Below are 16,576 nucleotides of genomic sequence, written 5' to 3'. Positions count from 1 at the left end.
ACTAGTGTAGTTATATAAAGACTCACGTGTAAATCGGCATTCGGTCCCCATCCTTGAACCACATCATCATGGCCACATCTGGGACGGACGCTGCTAAGTCACATGGCAGTCGCGTCTCGCTACCCGGAGCTGACCAAACTTGAATGATATCTGTAAATGAATTTATAAATTTTTAACAGGAATAGCTTAAAATCTATAACCCGACTATGGAGAATATCACCCTCCTGAAACGTACAACGAAGCAAAATATATATTCTTATTAATTTGTTAATCGTATGTGTAAACTATTCGATTAATTATAAATAGTGAAACGCTTTATGTTATTTAGTTTATCATCAGACCAGCTAAAAAACAAAACACTTCTAACGATACCTCATTTGTAAAATACAATGTGTACATGATAGTCATTAATACATGCGGGGACAGATGAACTTACATACATATTCACGAATATTACTCTCAAGCCTACGTTATTTATTAAATTAAAAAATTATCTGAAAAATAATATGAATATAATTTTTTTTACTTTATTTTTCAAAATTTAATTTATAAAATATCTGTATCGATTATAGGCAATATTAAATTTAAGTATAACCATAAATTTAATTTTCTACAATATTTTTTAAAAAGTTATGTGACTATTTAAATAAATGAAATGCAGTCGAGGTAATAGGACTTCTTCTGATAAATGTTTAACTTTTACCCAAATGCACTGTAAGAAGTCTGAATCCAGTCGTCAACCGGAGCTAAAAGTTTTTACTTGAGTTATCTCCGTCGCGACTGTAATTACACTGGCTCATTCGACCTTGAATTTCAAATAAAGCAAAATGCAGTATTATTGTAAGGGTTACGCCTACCCTGGGTCTACGAGTACATTACATCCTAACATCACATATTTGCTTTAAATGTTTGAAGACAAGACCTAAACGCATTATTTGTTCATTGAATTCTCCTTCTTCTCGCGAAGTTTGCTGATGATGAAGCAGATGTAAATGAAGATCCTTTGCTCTTAGAATTTCTCTTTCTTTTCTAACGTATTCCTTTAATTTCTTAATGTTTAAAATATATTTTTACAGAATCACAATATAATGCTTTATAGCAATATTGATGTTAAAAATTTCATCCGTTCTCTTATAGTTTTATTTGAGCGTACATCATCGCAATAAATATCCGAGATTTCGAGCATCAAATTAAAAATCTGAATAAAAATGACGGCCAACATAAACAATATAACAAGCATAGAACGAATGCGATTTTTTTTTTTTTTTTTCATATTCACTACAGGCTTTTAATTATGCAATACGTAGAAACACGACGTATTTCAGATTTTCAACCTACATTTTATTCGCGGATAAAACAAAAAGGCGTACATTCAAAAATTTCATAGGAGACAAAGCATTTTTAACCAGAAATCGTCGGAAAACTGCCAAGAGGCAGGGACGTAACACAAGTACGCGTGAAAAACATGGCGTATTGTCCGCGACCGGCGTCACGCTTATGCCTCGTTTGATGACATGTAAGGGGAAGAATGAATACTGGAACAAAAAAAAGTGCAACAACTATTGCCTTATAGAGACATTCTTATTAATAAATAACCTTTGATGTTTTCAAATCATTATCACAATATTCTGCATTGAAATTAACATTTGTATTGATGAATACATTAATGACCTTGGATTCCCTTATATTATATAGACATTAATATAGTGATACATAAATAAATTATATTCTTATAATATTTTCTTAGTGGTCAATTTTAATTTCTTTACGGATTTAAATTGTGATGAGTAACTGTGGCTGTCTGTCTTGTCAGATGTGACCACAATCAAACTGAACCGAATTTGATAAAATTTGATATGATATCCTAATGCTGGGCTAAAGCATATTTCACCACGCTGCTCCAATGCGGGTTGGCGGAATACACATGTGGCAGAATTTTGTTCATTTAAAAAAAAAAAAAAAATGATATCCTATATATGACTATCGATCCCTAAAACTTGAACGAACCCGCGGGCGATAACGATAATTCAATATTTTGTCAACCATAAATGCGCATAAATAATGAGTATGCTATAAGCGTTTTACAATTAAAACACGAACAATTTCAATTAATGATCAGTTGCAATACTAAACGCAGCACAGAACAGGAAAAGCTTAGATTTAATGACGCCTAAAAATCTTTTGTCGCGCCCACCCTTAACATTTCTAACTCGATTCACACATTTCTGTCTTTGATCTACCAATTCTTGTCTTACGTTCTTTGTACTAATGTCCTTTATTTTATGAAAGGAGGACTCCTTGAAGAATATCTTTCGTAAGGTTTATTTACTAGGCTTGTCTAAATTTCCTAACTATGTATACTTTATAATCGCCTGAGCCTGAATTCGTAAGACTTTTTTAATGGTATTAAAAATCAACTAAGAGCGAAAACTTACGCATTGCATCGCTTGTAATTATTTGTGGATTTATATTTACAAACTATATAGATGTAAATGTTCACTAATATTTTTTTGAATTAAACGTTTCATTCAAGTTAAACGTCGTTGTCTCCATCCTCTCTTTAAACTTTCAAAATAAATAGACTGAAAATAAATAGTTTGAAAGGTATCTAGGAATAACGTGGAAACTAGGAGATTTCCATGAATTATTTAGAATAAACCTTTTTTTATTTGTAGATCTGTACTTAATTTAAAGTTGTGTTTTCTTAATAATGCTCGTAGGTACCTGATGGTAAGTTGTCAGTACCGCCCATAGCCATTGGCACTTTGAGAAATATTTACCATTCACACCACCAATCTCAGCAGCTAAGATGTTTTGTATCTGTAGAGACATTAGGTCACTCACCGTCCAAACCTCTTCTTAGATGTTCTGAGTTGTGTTTATAAACATATAAAAACTAGCCAAGTCAGACCTTAGGCAACAATATATTATCCCAAGTTATAAGAAGAAATTATATTTTATGTAGTTGTAAATAAATTTCAGAAAGGACTATTTAACTTGGCACAAATTTAGATCTCACTTCTTTTGTCGTTGAAGTCAACAACCAAGGTATATATTATAATATTTAATTTGGCTCTCATTTTTACGTTTATGTTTTTGATGGGATATATATTAAGCGTACAGAGAAATCCAAACATACATAGTTCAGTTTCCTTTGTAATACGGTAGCAACAATAACATATTTTTATAAAGTGGGTAGTTTTATTTTATATTGAAGCACTAGCTTAACAAACTAATTACCAAATTAAAATTAGAAGTTAACAATTTTATGGTTAAAATTTTTTGTTGCGTCTATGTAGCCCATTAGTTCTACCACCAATACATACTTATACCTAACTTTAATATAATGTATTGCATTTTATGTATTGTTTAACATGTGTTATTGTCATCATATTTTAGATCAATTTATTGGCGGCATTTGTATTTCAAATTCTAAAATCTTTGGCTCAAACATAACAAACAGCCAAAGTTTAAAAGTTTTCAGCGTTAATACTTTCTTACCTTGGAAAGTACGTAAAGCCGTCGATACTGCACCCAAACTCTTCCCAGCTTGGCTTCCGACTCGTCGGATTATGAGAGTAATGGAGCAGAGTGCACTCGTATTTGCACTCACACATCTATAACCCCGCCGACAGACATGTGTTCAAATAATTGTTCACATGTGTGGCACGGACATTTGGTAATACTGTCACATGCTTGAACACACAAGTGCGCTTTGACATTCCGTGTCGGTTTTTTAGCGCACATCAAAGGGATCAAATTTCGAAAGTTTGTGTGCCTGCCACACTTGCGCGAAATTTCGCGCAAGCGTCGCCATTGTGAGCTGTTGTGCGCAAATCTATATAATTTGTGGGTAAACAAACTAACGATGGCGTGTAGTAACGAGCGCGGTGTCGATTTTATAGAATCCATGCAAGAGAGCCAGACGTATGAGCCAAAGGATTGATCAAATCGTTGAACATTATCTGACAGGTACCATATGTGATCAAATGTGTAAGCATAGTCTTCAAAGAAGTGACCACTTCTGTGACCACATGTCTGACGCCAGCTTAATAACAAGAGATCTATGGACGAAGGTGACCTTCATTTAACCTTTGGTTTTCCAAAAGTAGTAACTTCACACTTTTAGTCATACCACAACACCAGTCCCATAACACATTAATAAAATATTTGTCCGGGCGTTGCAAAATTACAATGTAATTAATTTTTTATTATGCAATTTGAAATTCCTTTTGTTACAATGGATGTACAAGCTATTTGTAATTGTAGTCGAAATTCTATTGTGAATTATTATTAAAGTACGTTTGTAAATTGTGAAGGTTTTAATTAATTTCAGTGCAATGCAGGACTTGTATTAATGTTCGTTGTCTTTTATTTAAGACTAATGAATATTGTGTGCTGCTGCATTGTACTTATTTATATCTTTGTCTAATGATAAAATTTTAGCAAAGTGGTCTGTCACACTATCCATATAACGTTGAATCAATATGGATGATTGGATTGAATTTAATTGCGTTAATCTAGCCCTTAATTTAAATCAGAACATAGCAATACCAGTGTCTGACGTTAGAATAATCAAGGAGTATGTGTTACCCTAGCTTAGATTTCCCCCTGGAGACGAGTCTAGCGATATTTTATTTATTTATTGAAAAAGTTATACATTAAGTTGGGGACTGACCTGTATTTTACCGTAATGTTACAATGGGAGCATTCGCTGCGGCCACGAGCTCCGATCGCTTGTTTTTCCGAGGAAGTTTTATGTGCTATGCTAATTATTATTTTATGATACATCAATACAAGACAAAATCGACGATGTGAGGCTATCTGTGGAAAGTAGGTATGGCACGTCATCGGGGCCTTCTATATGGCATATATTAAAATTAATATCTGATGCGAGTAACATTCAAAGTGATACGTCTTTAAAGGTTGGTCGGGTTTTCGCTGATTATCCGCTCTTTTATACGTGGGCTTCAGTTCGCTCTTTGATAGTAAACTTGCACTATCCAGATACCTTGGGTGGTGCATATTAATACAAATCTCATATTCTACGTCCAGACAACATGTGTTACCTTCTGCTTCGAACTCTAAGTAGCCTGATTGCAGGAGACGAAACACCCTCACCTATCACGGCGTGCTTGAACAAAACACTACCAAGCAAATGTCGAAAATCATATAAGTTATTTTACCAATTAAAATAAAATACCTTTATCATTATGAAAAGTATTTGCTATATTCGTATACATACATTGTATTTATTCAATTAAAATTGAATATTTTAATGCTTTTATAATTACGTAATCATAAAATTATTCATATTATCGATATATACGATCTTGCCACAATAATTTCTGTTAATTTTCATTCGTTATTCAAAATATTTTATGTATATATATGTAAAGTTAATCAAAAGTTTTGTGTATTTTCGATGTTATTTAATATTAAGCACGCTTATCTATAATTAAAAAGAGCAATGGTAAAAAAGAGCGGCGGGTAGTTTCAGTTAACATAGTTTTGTTAAATGACGATTCAAAAGTGCTCGAAAAGCCTACTTGAATAAAGTATATTTTGTTTATTATTAAAATATTACACATACAATTAAAAAGAGCAATTAGTGAGCTTAGCAATTATTTTGTTCGGTAATCCAAAAGTTTAAAAACATAACTAATAATAACAAAATAATATTCGTAATCAAAACCAAAATAGAATTATTCGAGTTAAGATAGTTTAAATACAAATAGCATAACGAAACAGAAGTCAGTTATTAAAAATACAGGACGTATAGACATGAGGATCTTATGTGTGCATGCGTACGTGTTGTAAGTGTGTGTGATTGTATGTTTTGCTTATACACACTTGTATACTTGGTGATAGCGCTTTGTGACCGACCACCTGGTTAGGTACCGCTCCCTCATCAGGTATTGTACTGCTAAATAGCAATACTTAATACTATTGTGTTCCGGGTTGAAAGATGTATAAACACCTATACTCAGATACAAGGGACATACTTCTAATATTCCAAGGTTTGTGGCACAGTAAGGATTGGTTAAAATTTCTTATGAGTTGATCACGACTTACCAGGTCCATTTGGCCATCCGCCTACCTATATTTTAATTTTATTTTTTTTACATTATAAGGCCGTAAATTTTTCACATTGCTGGGCTAAGGAATCGTCTACCTTTGAGAGGAAGGTTTGAAGCATATTCCATCACGCTGCGCCAATGCGGGTTGGTGGAATACACATGTGGCAGAATTTCATTGAAATTAGACACATTTCCTCGTGATGTTTTTCTTCACCGCCGAGCACTTGAATTATAAACACAAATTAAACACATGAAAATTAAGTGGTGCTTGCCTGGGTTTGAACCCGTAATCATCGGTTAAGATGCACGCGTTCTAACCAATAGGCCATCTCGGCTCGACTTTTGAAGACTAGATAGGACTTTGTGCTAGCCTGTGTATGTTCTAAAGAAAGGTTATTGTATTGGTATGTATAGTATTGCTTTTTACACTTTTTGTCATAATTTATATAATCTATACCAAAGTTTTTAAACATAATAATTGTCATTCTTGTATTACTCATAAAACAATTATGGAAGTGTCTTAAATACGAAATACAGTGAATTCAAATTCATATAATCTGACAAGGATTTGAGTTTATAGTTATCATTGGACCATACAACAATTGTGGTAGCACAGTAAGTTTATATATCACTGCGAAGTTGTTATCGGATATATGAGGGATGTATTCGTGACTAAGAACTATAAAGTTATCTGGAATAACTGCCATATATTAGTAGGTGTTAGTAAAGCGAAACAGGGTCAGGATGTTTGCGTTATGTTATCTTAGGACGAAAATCTTTGTTGTCTTGGCGTAACTTTGTACATGTAATAACTTTAAAAATAGATATATATTTGGAAATTATAATTCAATGATCCGCAATATCCCAGTGGTTTGAAATCGTGTGTCTGAGTTCAAAGCCAGGCAAGCTACTGAATTTTCATGAGCCTAATTTATGTTTATAATTAATCTCAGATTCGGTGGTAGTCACACCATTAGAGCAGAGTGAGCTTCTCCTCAAAAGGGATAGCCCAACAGTGGGATATTTACAGGATGTCACTTTATACTTTATAAGTCCGACTTAAAGTTTCATTGTTCGAAGCCTGACGATTGCAGTTTGGTAAAATATTAGTAATTAATTTTATATACTAAATGAATAAATAAAGATTATTGTAATAATAAGAAAATGTATTTTGATTTTGAAATAATTGCCCGCCACTTTGTTGATTAATATTATTGAATAATAAGAAAATCGGCAGGACGAAACGCTAAAGCATTAAGATACGTTTAAGTTATTAAAATATATTATAAAAAAAAAAAGAAAAACTTTTTAATAAAAATTTTGAAAAAAAAAAACTGTATTTTTTATCGTTTGTAGAGCAAAGTATTATAATTAAAGACCAAGCTATAATATTTATGTTAGTTATAACATTTCGTTACATTTTTTTTAAATAGATATAAGCACGCAGGATATACCACATGAAAAATTGCCAGCTCTAGTTTCAACAGATACCTCAAAAAGGTCGTCAACGCTTCGCGTTATTCTCATGTCAGACATTTTGAATACATAAAGATTTTTACTATACTTTTTTTTGCTAATTAAAAAAATTGACACTCTTTATAGTTTTCAGCACTTAGAAATGTTGCCATACCAAAAAAAAAACTAAGATAAAATATAAATTGTAATAAATAATAAAATAGGTCACTTCATGACTTTAAACACAACGGTGACGGCACTATATATGTATGTATTCAAATAAAAGCAAGTTTTATTGACTCGACTAATTGATGAGAAACGTAAACCATCCTTGTTCATGGTGTAGCAATTAAATCATAATCTAGATGATATGTATTCATTAAAGATGGTATGCCGAAACATATGTGACCAAAAATTATTAATTTGATAGGACATCTTCTATTTAAACATACCGAGATCACACACAGTGTATTCACGTTATTCTATTACGTATTGGTCGAAATCATCACCAACATTTGATCAAATATACATTTGTCAAACCTTCTCCTGACTGATGAATAATATTTATCTTTATTTACGAGAAACAAGATACGATACAGGTGTCGCCTTTTATACTAAGCATGTAAATCAAAAAATTTAAATTATCTCAAATTTGTTTTAATTAATATAATTAAAATATCTCAAAAGTTACATTCTAAATATTCATTTATGTTAAAATAATTTTGTTTTAACAAGAATTTACTCTTAAATAATTGAGCTTAAACAGAAATTATCAAAATGTTTTCATATTATATATGTTTATCATAAAGTAAATTGTTGTAGATTTTAATTTGATTATATACTCAAATTAACACTGAAAAACTTACTTAGCAGTAACTTAGAACCAAAAATATAAGATTTACGTGTTTTATGATCAGGTAAGCTGAGTTCATTATTTATGACTTAAATATTTACAATTTTATAGATCGATTAACTATAATGAAAAATTTAAAGGTATGTATGGTATGAATTCGACGGAAAAACATAGGGAACTCTTTATGCTTAACTCCTAAAAGGCGAGCAAAGCCACAGGCGACGCTTATCATAACAACATAACATTACTCTGATGCTCTCTATTATCAGTACCAAGCGATGCTTTAAGACAGGTGTCAGATAGAAAGTGTTCAGGCTAAATCGGGTGAATATATATGCAAAGTAGCTGGATAGAAAATAAGAGCTGTTCTAGAAGATTCCAACACTGACTTAACCTGCTCCAATGATGATAATAAATCATCATTAAAAAAAATTATTAAAAATCACGACGGACTTCAAATGTCATTGAACATAAAATTTATTGTCACCTTAATCATGGAGTCGGTTAAATAAAGCGTAACTTTAAACCGCAGAGAATTACAGTGGGTTTGATCATGCGAATTAAAATTAAGTGGTCAAACGACAATCCGTACTAATCTTTTATCGTGTTAAAATTTTAAGAATCCAAGAGATAACATCTAAGTGGGTTGAGCTTTCTCTGATTTGGTATGATCGAAGACTATGAATTTAACCTCTATGCGACTTTTTTATGATATATGTAGGAGGAAAAGCATGTGGGCTATCTGATGATAAGTGGTCATCACTGCCCATAGACAATGTTATGGTGCTGTAAGAAAAATTTAACCATTTCTAATATCGCTAATGCGCCACCAGCCATGGGAACTAAGATACTGTGCCTGTAGTTGCACTAGCTCACCCTTCAAACAGAACACAACACTACTGAGTACTGCTTTTTGGCGGTATAATATATGATGAGGGAGTTATACCTACCCAGACGGGCATGCACAAAGTTCTAACAGCAAGTAAAACTATTAGGATATTTGTTTAAAGTTCTTACTTTTATGTATACCTATATTATAAATATGAAAGTAATATACAAGTAAACAGTCTGTCTGCCTGTTGCTCTTGCACAGCCAAACCAGTCAATCAGTTCATATGATGAAATTTGATTTGAAGCAAGCTTGAACGCCATAATAGGACAATTGATTGACATTATTTTTGTTGGCTAATACCTGACAAAGTCCTAAAACGCGAGCGAATACGCAGACGACAAGTAGTATTGTATAAAGTTAATACAGTATTCATTTTTATGTAAGCCAATAAAATAGTAGTAGGGATAAGCGATATTTATTTTAAAATAATGAGCAACTACTAATTAAGTTCATCGAAAGACATCTCACACCTATTCACACTCACATACTCGTATATACACTCAGACACACATTCTATGTGTCGTTTAATGTAGATTAGCTATAATTAAGATCTCATTTGTGATACTTCTTTATGTTTGTGTGTGTTTTTAACTTTATTTACAAATTTAAATTGTAATTGTATGGGAAAGAACTCATTCCTGATGCACTATTCATAAAGTTAGGGCTGTGTTATTAAGAATTGTTAAAATGAGGTTCACAATAATTATTAGTATTGTAATTATCATTATTCGATATTAATAAATGCCACTGTACTATTTATAAATGTTCAAATTAATACATTCAGACATTGTCACACAGACATGTTTTAATGAAATAGCAATTCTTTTACAACTTAATTAATTAATTTATAATAATATTAATCATTTCGATAGACTCGGTTTCAATAATTGCCATCAAACAAACAAGATTCGAACTTCGCAAAGATATTCTTAATGTGTCAAAGTATTAGTCTACTTGATAAAATTCTGCACAACTAGTCAAAAACAACCTTTTATTGATTCAACAAGGTTTATTGATTTTTAAGAGCACAAAAACTTCGAGCAAGATATTGATAGTTGCTAGAAATAAGGCTGCAGATCCTGAGATCCTTTCAAGCGCCAGGTTTGACCGATAAATAGTTATTGGGTTTCCCATCGAAAATTTCTCAGTAACAGCTCGGAGGCTGGAAGTTGGAGTGTACACTCGCGTGCCTCGGAAAGCGCGTAAAGCCGGTCCTGCGCCTTATCTATTTCCGATAGTGTCGGATTTGCCGTGCCATCGGATTATAATCTTGAGGGAATAGAGATAATACTGTCTGTATTTGGGCACACTGTTGTGCCCTATAACATATCCCGCGTATTTGGCTGGTCTTCCTCGAGATGAAATCGGTCAGAACGACACCATCATCATCACAGCGTAATATTTAAATAACATTGTATCAGCTATATCGATTCTATTATTAGAAATTATTATTACTTGTAAGGCCGAAACCTACACTTAGTAGGTTTCGGCCTTTCGTTTCTTGTTTTAAGTATCGTATTCTCGGAATAACTCATCCACAAAGGAAATCAAACAATTGAATTTTAAGAGTTTTATCGACTTATTAATAAGATGGGTCTTTTTCTTCCTCGTTTAAGTTAGGTAGGTATACTGGCAAATGCGTCACGGATTTCAGTGTCACCTGTATGTTCGCTATTAGTATAAAATAATAATAATTAATCGAAAGACAACAATACTGAGTAATGCTGTTTAATGGTAGCATGTATAATATATTATATTATTATATATTTATTTTACTTGGTGGTAGGGCTTTGTGCAAGCCCGTTTGGGCCTACCCTTGCCGGTAGAATACCTGATCAGTGGGTAGTACCTATACTACCCACTGATCAGATATTCTACCGCCAAACAGCAGTACTCAGTATTGTTGTGTTTCGGTTTGAAGGGTAATTACAGGCACAAGGGACATAACATCTTAGTTCCCGATGTTACATTATTTTAATCTATCTCGTAGGGTTCAGCCAGCGTTTGCAATGTAAGTGCAAAAAATTGTGTTTATTTACGACACTACTTTAAAAACCTCTCAAATTATTATCAGTGTTTCTCTACTATATTGTGCATGTATTATACATATAAATCTTCCTCTTGAATAAATATATCTATTAAAAAAAACTGCTTCAAAATCCGTTGTGTAATTTTAAAGATCTATGGATTCATAGGGACAGACAGCGTTAGCGTTTTATACTATGTAATAATGATGAGTGAAAATAGGATAAAATTTTAAAAATGTGTGATATTTTCGTTCAGATAATTTATAAAGAAGATTATATTTGTCTTTTGACATTTCAAGTTTTAATATCACGATACCTAACAAGTTCAAGTGTATTTTGATTAAAGGGCTTCTTAGAAAAATCGATGCTAAGTGTTGAATCAAAATTATTATATTTACACTGAATGACCTTAAAATTAGAATGTAATTAATTGAAAGGAAAAGGTATATATAGTTTTGACAACAATTGATATTAATAATTTAAAATTAGCACACACACACACATAACACTTTCACACATATAAAAACACAAACAAGTTCCATAATTCCATAATTTATATAAAACCTTAGTAATAAATTTATTTCGTAATTTTTTTTTTTCGCAAGAATACGTTCTTTATTCAAATTTTACACTAACCTATAAATTTAGGAGTAATATTGTAAAACCTACACGTTAACATAATTATATTACATTATTAGTACGAGCAGTAAATTTAACATGAAATATTATTCGATTGTACAAGCTCAAGTAAAACTCTCAATCATTTCATTCACAAGAAAATTCAAAATACCCAATTCTTATAGAATGCTGACGAACATTCTATAGGAATTACGAACATTTCCCGTTGTTATCCGACATCACGGATTAGTAAGATGAGTTTGTATGTAAATTGTTCCTGGGCTTTCAACTAACAATAAATGGATGAATGTATCGAATTCAGTTGATCCGAAACCTTTATTAGTCTGACTTTTCAAATTAAATTCGAACGATCTGTTTTATATAAGCGTATACATTGACGTTTTTATGTCAATAAATTGCATATTTATCAAATAAGAGGAGCGTTGTATGTCAATCAAATGAAATAACTCTTTATTTTCGCGTTATTCCAGCAAAGTTGGGGAGTCCATACAGAATGAAATTACGGCAACGAAGTCCGTTTTTAATCGAGAAAAATCCTGTTTTTGTTAATAAATTCATTTTACTTTTATATTTTTCACCGTTCAGTTACAATAACGTTTGTTTCGTACGAGGAAAAGGATAGACTACGTAGACACTGACAGCGAATGACAAGAAGATTAGGGTACCGTTTTGAGCTATTAATCACATTAAATTATATAATCTAATATTTATTTTTATGCTGTCTCTACTTTTGAGTCATCACTCACGCACACTAAGACATATTGTGTGCGAGCGTCACTACTATAAATGCACGCTGATAAAATTTAACGTGGATGGTATACATAATAATTAATGTAATTGTTATGTTAAGAAAAATGGAAGCTTATTTGTATATGTGTTTGTATGTTTATAAACCTTAAAGATGCTTAGTTATAAGTGCTCAGAAAAAAACGTTTTGTAATTAATAAGGATAATAATCCTTAAAAAATATATTTCTGTATGTAAATATAGTGACAGTTGTCGCGACTTCGCTCGCATTTAGTGAAAAAGTATGTCATTCCCATATCTTTCTTTAAGATTCAATCATGCTCCATTCCAAATTTCATCAAAATCGGTTTAGCGGATAAGCATGAAGAGGTAACAGACAGAGTTACTTTATCAAATAAAATGAAATCAAAATATACTTCATTCAAGCAGGCTTTTGAATCATCATTCAACAAACTATATTAAGCGAAGCTACCACAGGTCCGGAATGTAGATTCTACCAAGAAGAAACTCAGTAGTTACTCTTTTTCAACATTTAAAAATACAATCATGTCAGTTAAATATAATAATATTTGTATGTAATATATCCTGCCTGGAAATCAACAAGTATTAACTCCACGCTTTTTTATCATCTGGATTGAATAATATGCCTTCTTTACCAATGTATTTTTTTACAAATGATATAGATAAATGTATGACATGCTACCTTTCTGGCGCTCATAATATTTTCCCGCTAAACAGCAATAATTTGTATTACCGTTAACATCAAACAACAATTAGAGTAAGTAGCTTCTACGTTCAGCCTTGGACAAATTCCGACCACAAAGTAAATGTGATATATAATAATCTTTGAAGTTCAAGGTGAATTAAAATGTTATCCAAGATAATTAAGAATTAAGGGCTAAATTTGTGTTTACGTTTCATATTGAGCTCGGCTGTGAAACTTGAGTCGACATTATTTTAAGAAATATATTTTCATCGTGACTTACGGGATATCTTTACTCGATAGTATAGAAGAATCGGATAGAGCAAAATTAGCATTATGAATATTTGATTTAAAAAAGATCTCGGCCATCATAAATCAGATGCTAATGTAAAACAATATTTGTTAACATAATTTGTAGAAGCATAATATAGATATTTTTTTCCTTTTTTTGGAACTAAGTTACGCGGCTTACGGAGTGAACTGTCAGAAATCGTCACGTGAGGAAAAAACGTTAACCAAGTACGCCTCAAATCCGTGTGTGATTCCCACATACCCAAGTCGCACCGTTACATGTTTTACATAAAAATATATCAAATACAAATTACAATTTAATAAAACCAAAAAAAGAATTTCATAAAATCTATTCATTGAAATCAATACATTTCAATATGTAAATATTAATTCCGATTTACAATAACAATGTCCAAAAAAACGTGATTAAATCACAGCCTACTCGGAAATTCAAATTGCCGGTCTCATGGCAAAAAGCCTGGAGCATCCTCAAATATAATTGGTGGCTCAAAACTATCGACTGGCTAATTGCGGCTATACGTTGAATATGCATGAGTATCGACCGTCAGATATAATGAACACATGGGGATTTTGTGGGTTTCAAATAGGAAATTATAGTCTTGGTAACAAATGATTTCACAACTATACGAGCTATGTTTGGACTATACAAGTCCATTGAAACGAAATAAATTACTGGATATAACACATATTATGTATAATTAATTTATTGCTTAAATGAGTGTGACCGTAGACGTTCCATCGCTGTTCAAGAATTCCCCTCAGTTCTTAACACTTCCAGTGACACACTAGCTAAGTAATAGTTATTACTGTCTCAGAAAGTTTCAAGATGTCTTAGAAGTTTATTACACAATGCTGATCCACTGCGGTTTAACGAAAATGCGCCAAACGCCATTTACCTTCACTATCAAGCAATGAATTATAAACTCGTATAAACCACATGATAATTTAGAAGTTCTTGGTAGGATTTACGCCCGCCATCTTTCGGTTAAGATCTACGTTGTCTATACAGCTAACAATTTCAGACTAAACAATATATCGGTCATTTTAAATGATTACATTATCACTTTGAAAAGTGTAAATAATAAATATGTAAACGAGATCCGTTATTTTCTATTGAGACTTGCTACCAAGATGAATTCTGTTGAATAGCGACGAAATTGATGTCGGTTAATAGCTTGTTATAAGTAAACAAAGGCATCGTTTGTTTCAGTGATCTCTCGACTTAGGCCTACAAGATAAGACTTTAAAACAGTGTATAAATTACTAAACGAAGTTTATGGTTGATATACGAATTTAAAAAAAAAGGAAGATGTCGTAGGACGATGGGCACGAAGATGCTTTTCTCTAAATGTTTTAAGTTGTAAATTTATTAACAACGTTTTAGATTATTTTTAATGGACAATAACAAAATTGTTATTAAAAATTCTATGTGAATAAAAAAAAATATATATGTCGGAGGAGCAGGATGCCGAACAGTTGGGTTCGGGGATTGATCCGACATTTAGAAAATTGTGTGGGCGTGAAATGGAGATTTCACAAAATAAAACGTATTTAATATCGTCTAATAACGTATTAATTGATTAAATAATCGTACACCACAAAAATATCAAAGGATTACAATAATTCATCTCGATTAAGAGCAAATGGGTTTGCAAGCAACTATCGCATTCGAGGCGCTTGTCAAAACAATAACGACTCGCGTTGCCATGACACTTACACTCCATTCATGTTGTTGATTTAAAAGTAAATCAGCCATCAAATATTATTGCCAACTACTCTATTCATTAATTATCCAAATCAACAACAAAGAGACAGAGAGTAAGATAAAAGAGAAAGGTCAGGCCACGTAGAAAAACTTCGTTTTAAAAGTCTAAATGTACTTATTTCAAGCAGGCGCTTGTTTGCGCTTGTATTTTACATCATTGAAGTAATCTATAAATCAACAACAAAAGACGACAGTTTGCTCATTATTATTACCTTAGCTTAAACATATTATTGTTAATTAAGAAAACAATAATTATTATTTATTTATTCATTACCACCAGGACAACCAATACTAGATAGTAATGTATTTTTTTTATTTTGATGTAATATTCTACATCAAAATAAAAAAAATACATTTCAAAATTATCTAGGCAAAAGTTCTAATACTTACAGGTAGTCTCACCATGCACTATTATGTTGCACAATATGTATTAAAAATATAAAATAAATATAATCATTAATTAGAGATAAGAAGTTATAAGATATTTGTTAGCTATTATACGTATATTTAATAAAATTAATAAAATATTTCATAAAATTAGAAATAAGCACAAATAAAATTCTTTATTTTTCGATTGAACTATCGATTTAAGATATCGTGACATATGTCTAAATCTTTTACTTGATTACTGATGGTGATGTATAACAATGATAATCTCGATGTGATGGTTTTTTTTGATAAATTAATAGCATCAATATTCTCTCTTACATATTTTAATCACTATCGATAGATCTTTATCATGACTGGGTCCAAACGTTGATGGTTTAAGCAATGTTTTGTAGTTTGGTCATAATAATTGCATCCTGTCAATACAATAAAAAAAAATACCGGTTCAGTTTTAATATCTTTAGGGCCACTTTATCGGCGTCGATGGTTTACTAAAGCTGATCGTTCAATAACGATTAATTCGACATCTATGCCACGGCGATCACAGTAATAAATAAAATGGATTTCTCTGATTTTTTGATGAAATTACGTTTGAAATGGCCGAACACACTTTCGGTATTTTACTTTAAGTAAAAGCAATAGAAATAATTTATTGAATTCTTAGTCTAATTTATTATGAAATGCTTTTTCCTAAATATATTTATCTTAATGAAATT

The 16,576-nt window shown here is 31.7% G+C and overlaps 1 protein-coding gene across 1 annotated transcript in view; it reads right to left on the bottom strand.

Annotated features, from left to right (window-relative positions):
• LOC125071054 (nephrin-like) overlaps positions 1 to 16,576 on the bottom strand; it is a 115,333-nt gene that overhangs the window by 46,288 nt on the left and 52,469 nt on the right. Inside the window, exon 3 of the mRNA XM_047681119.1 lies at positions 27 to 150. Coding sequence (XP_047537075.1) covers positions 27 to 150 — 124 coding nt within the window. The remainder of the gene's footprint in view (positions 1 to 26; positions 151 to 16,576) is intronic.

This window comes from Vanessa atalanta, chromosome 18 (genome assembly GCF_905147765.1).
Source record: "Vanessa atalanta chromosome 18, ilVanAtal1.2, whole genome shotgun sequence".
NCBI classification, from domain to species: Eukaryota; Metazoa; Arthropoda; class Insecta; order Lepidoptera; family Nymphalidae; genus Vanessa; species Vanessa atalanta.
Note: the sequence above shows the minus strand (reverse complement) of the source record. Positions and strands in the feature narration are given on the sequence as shown.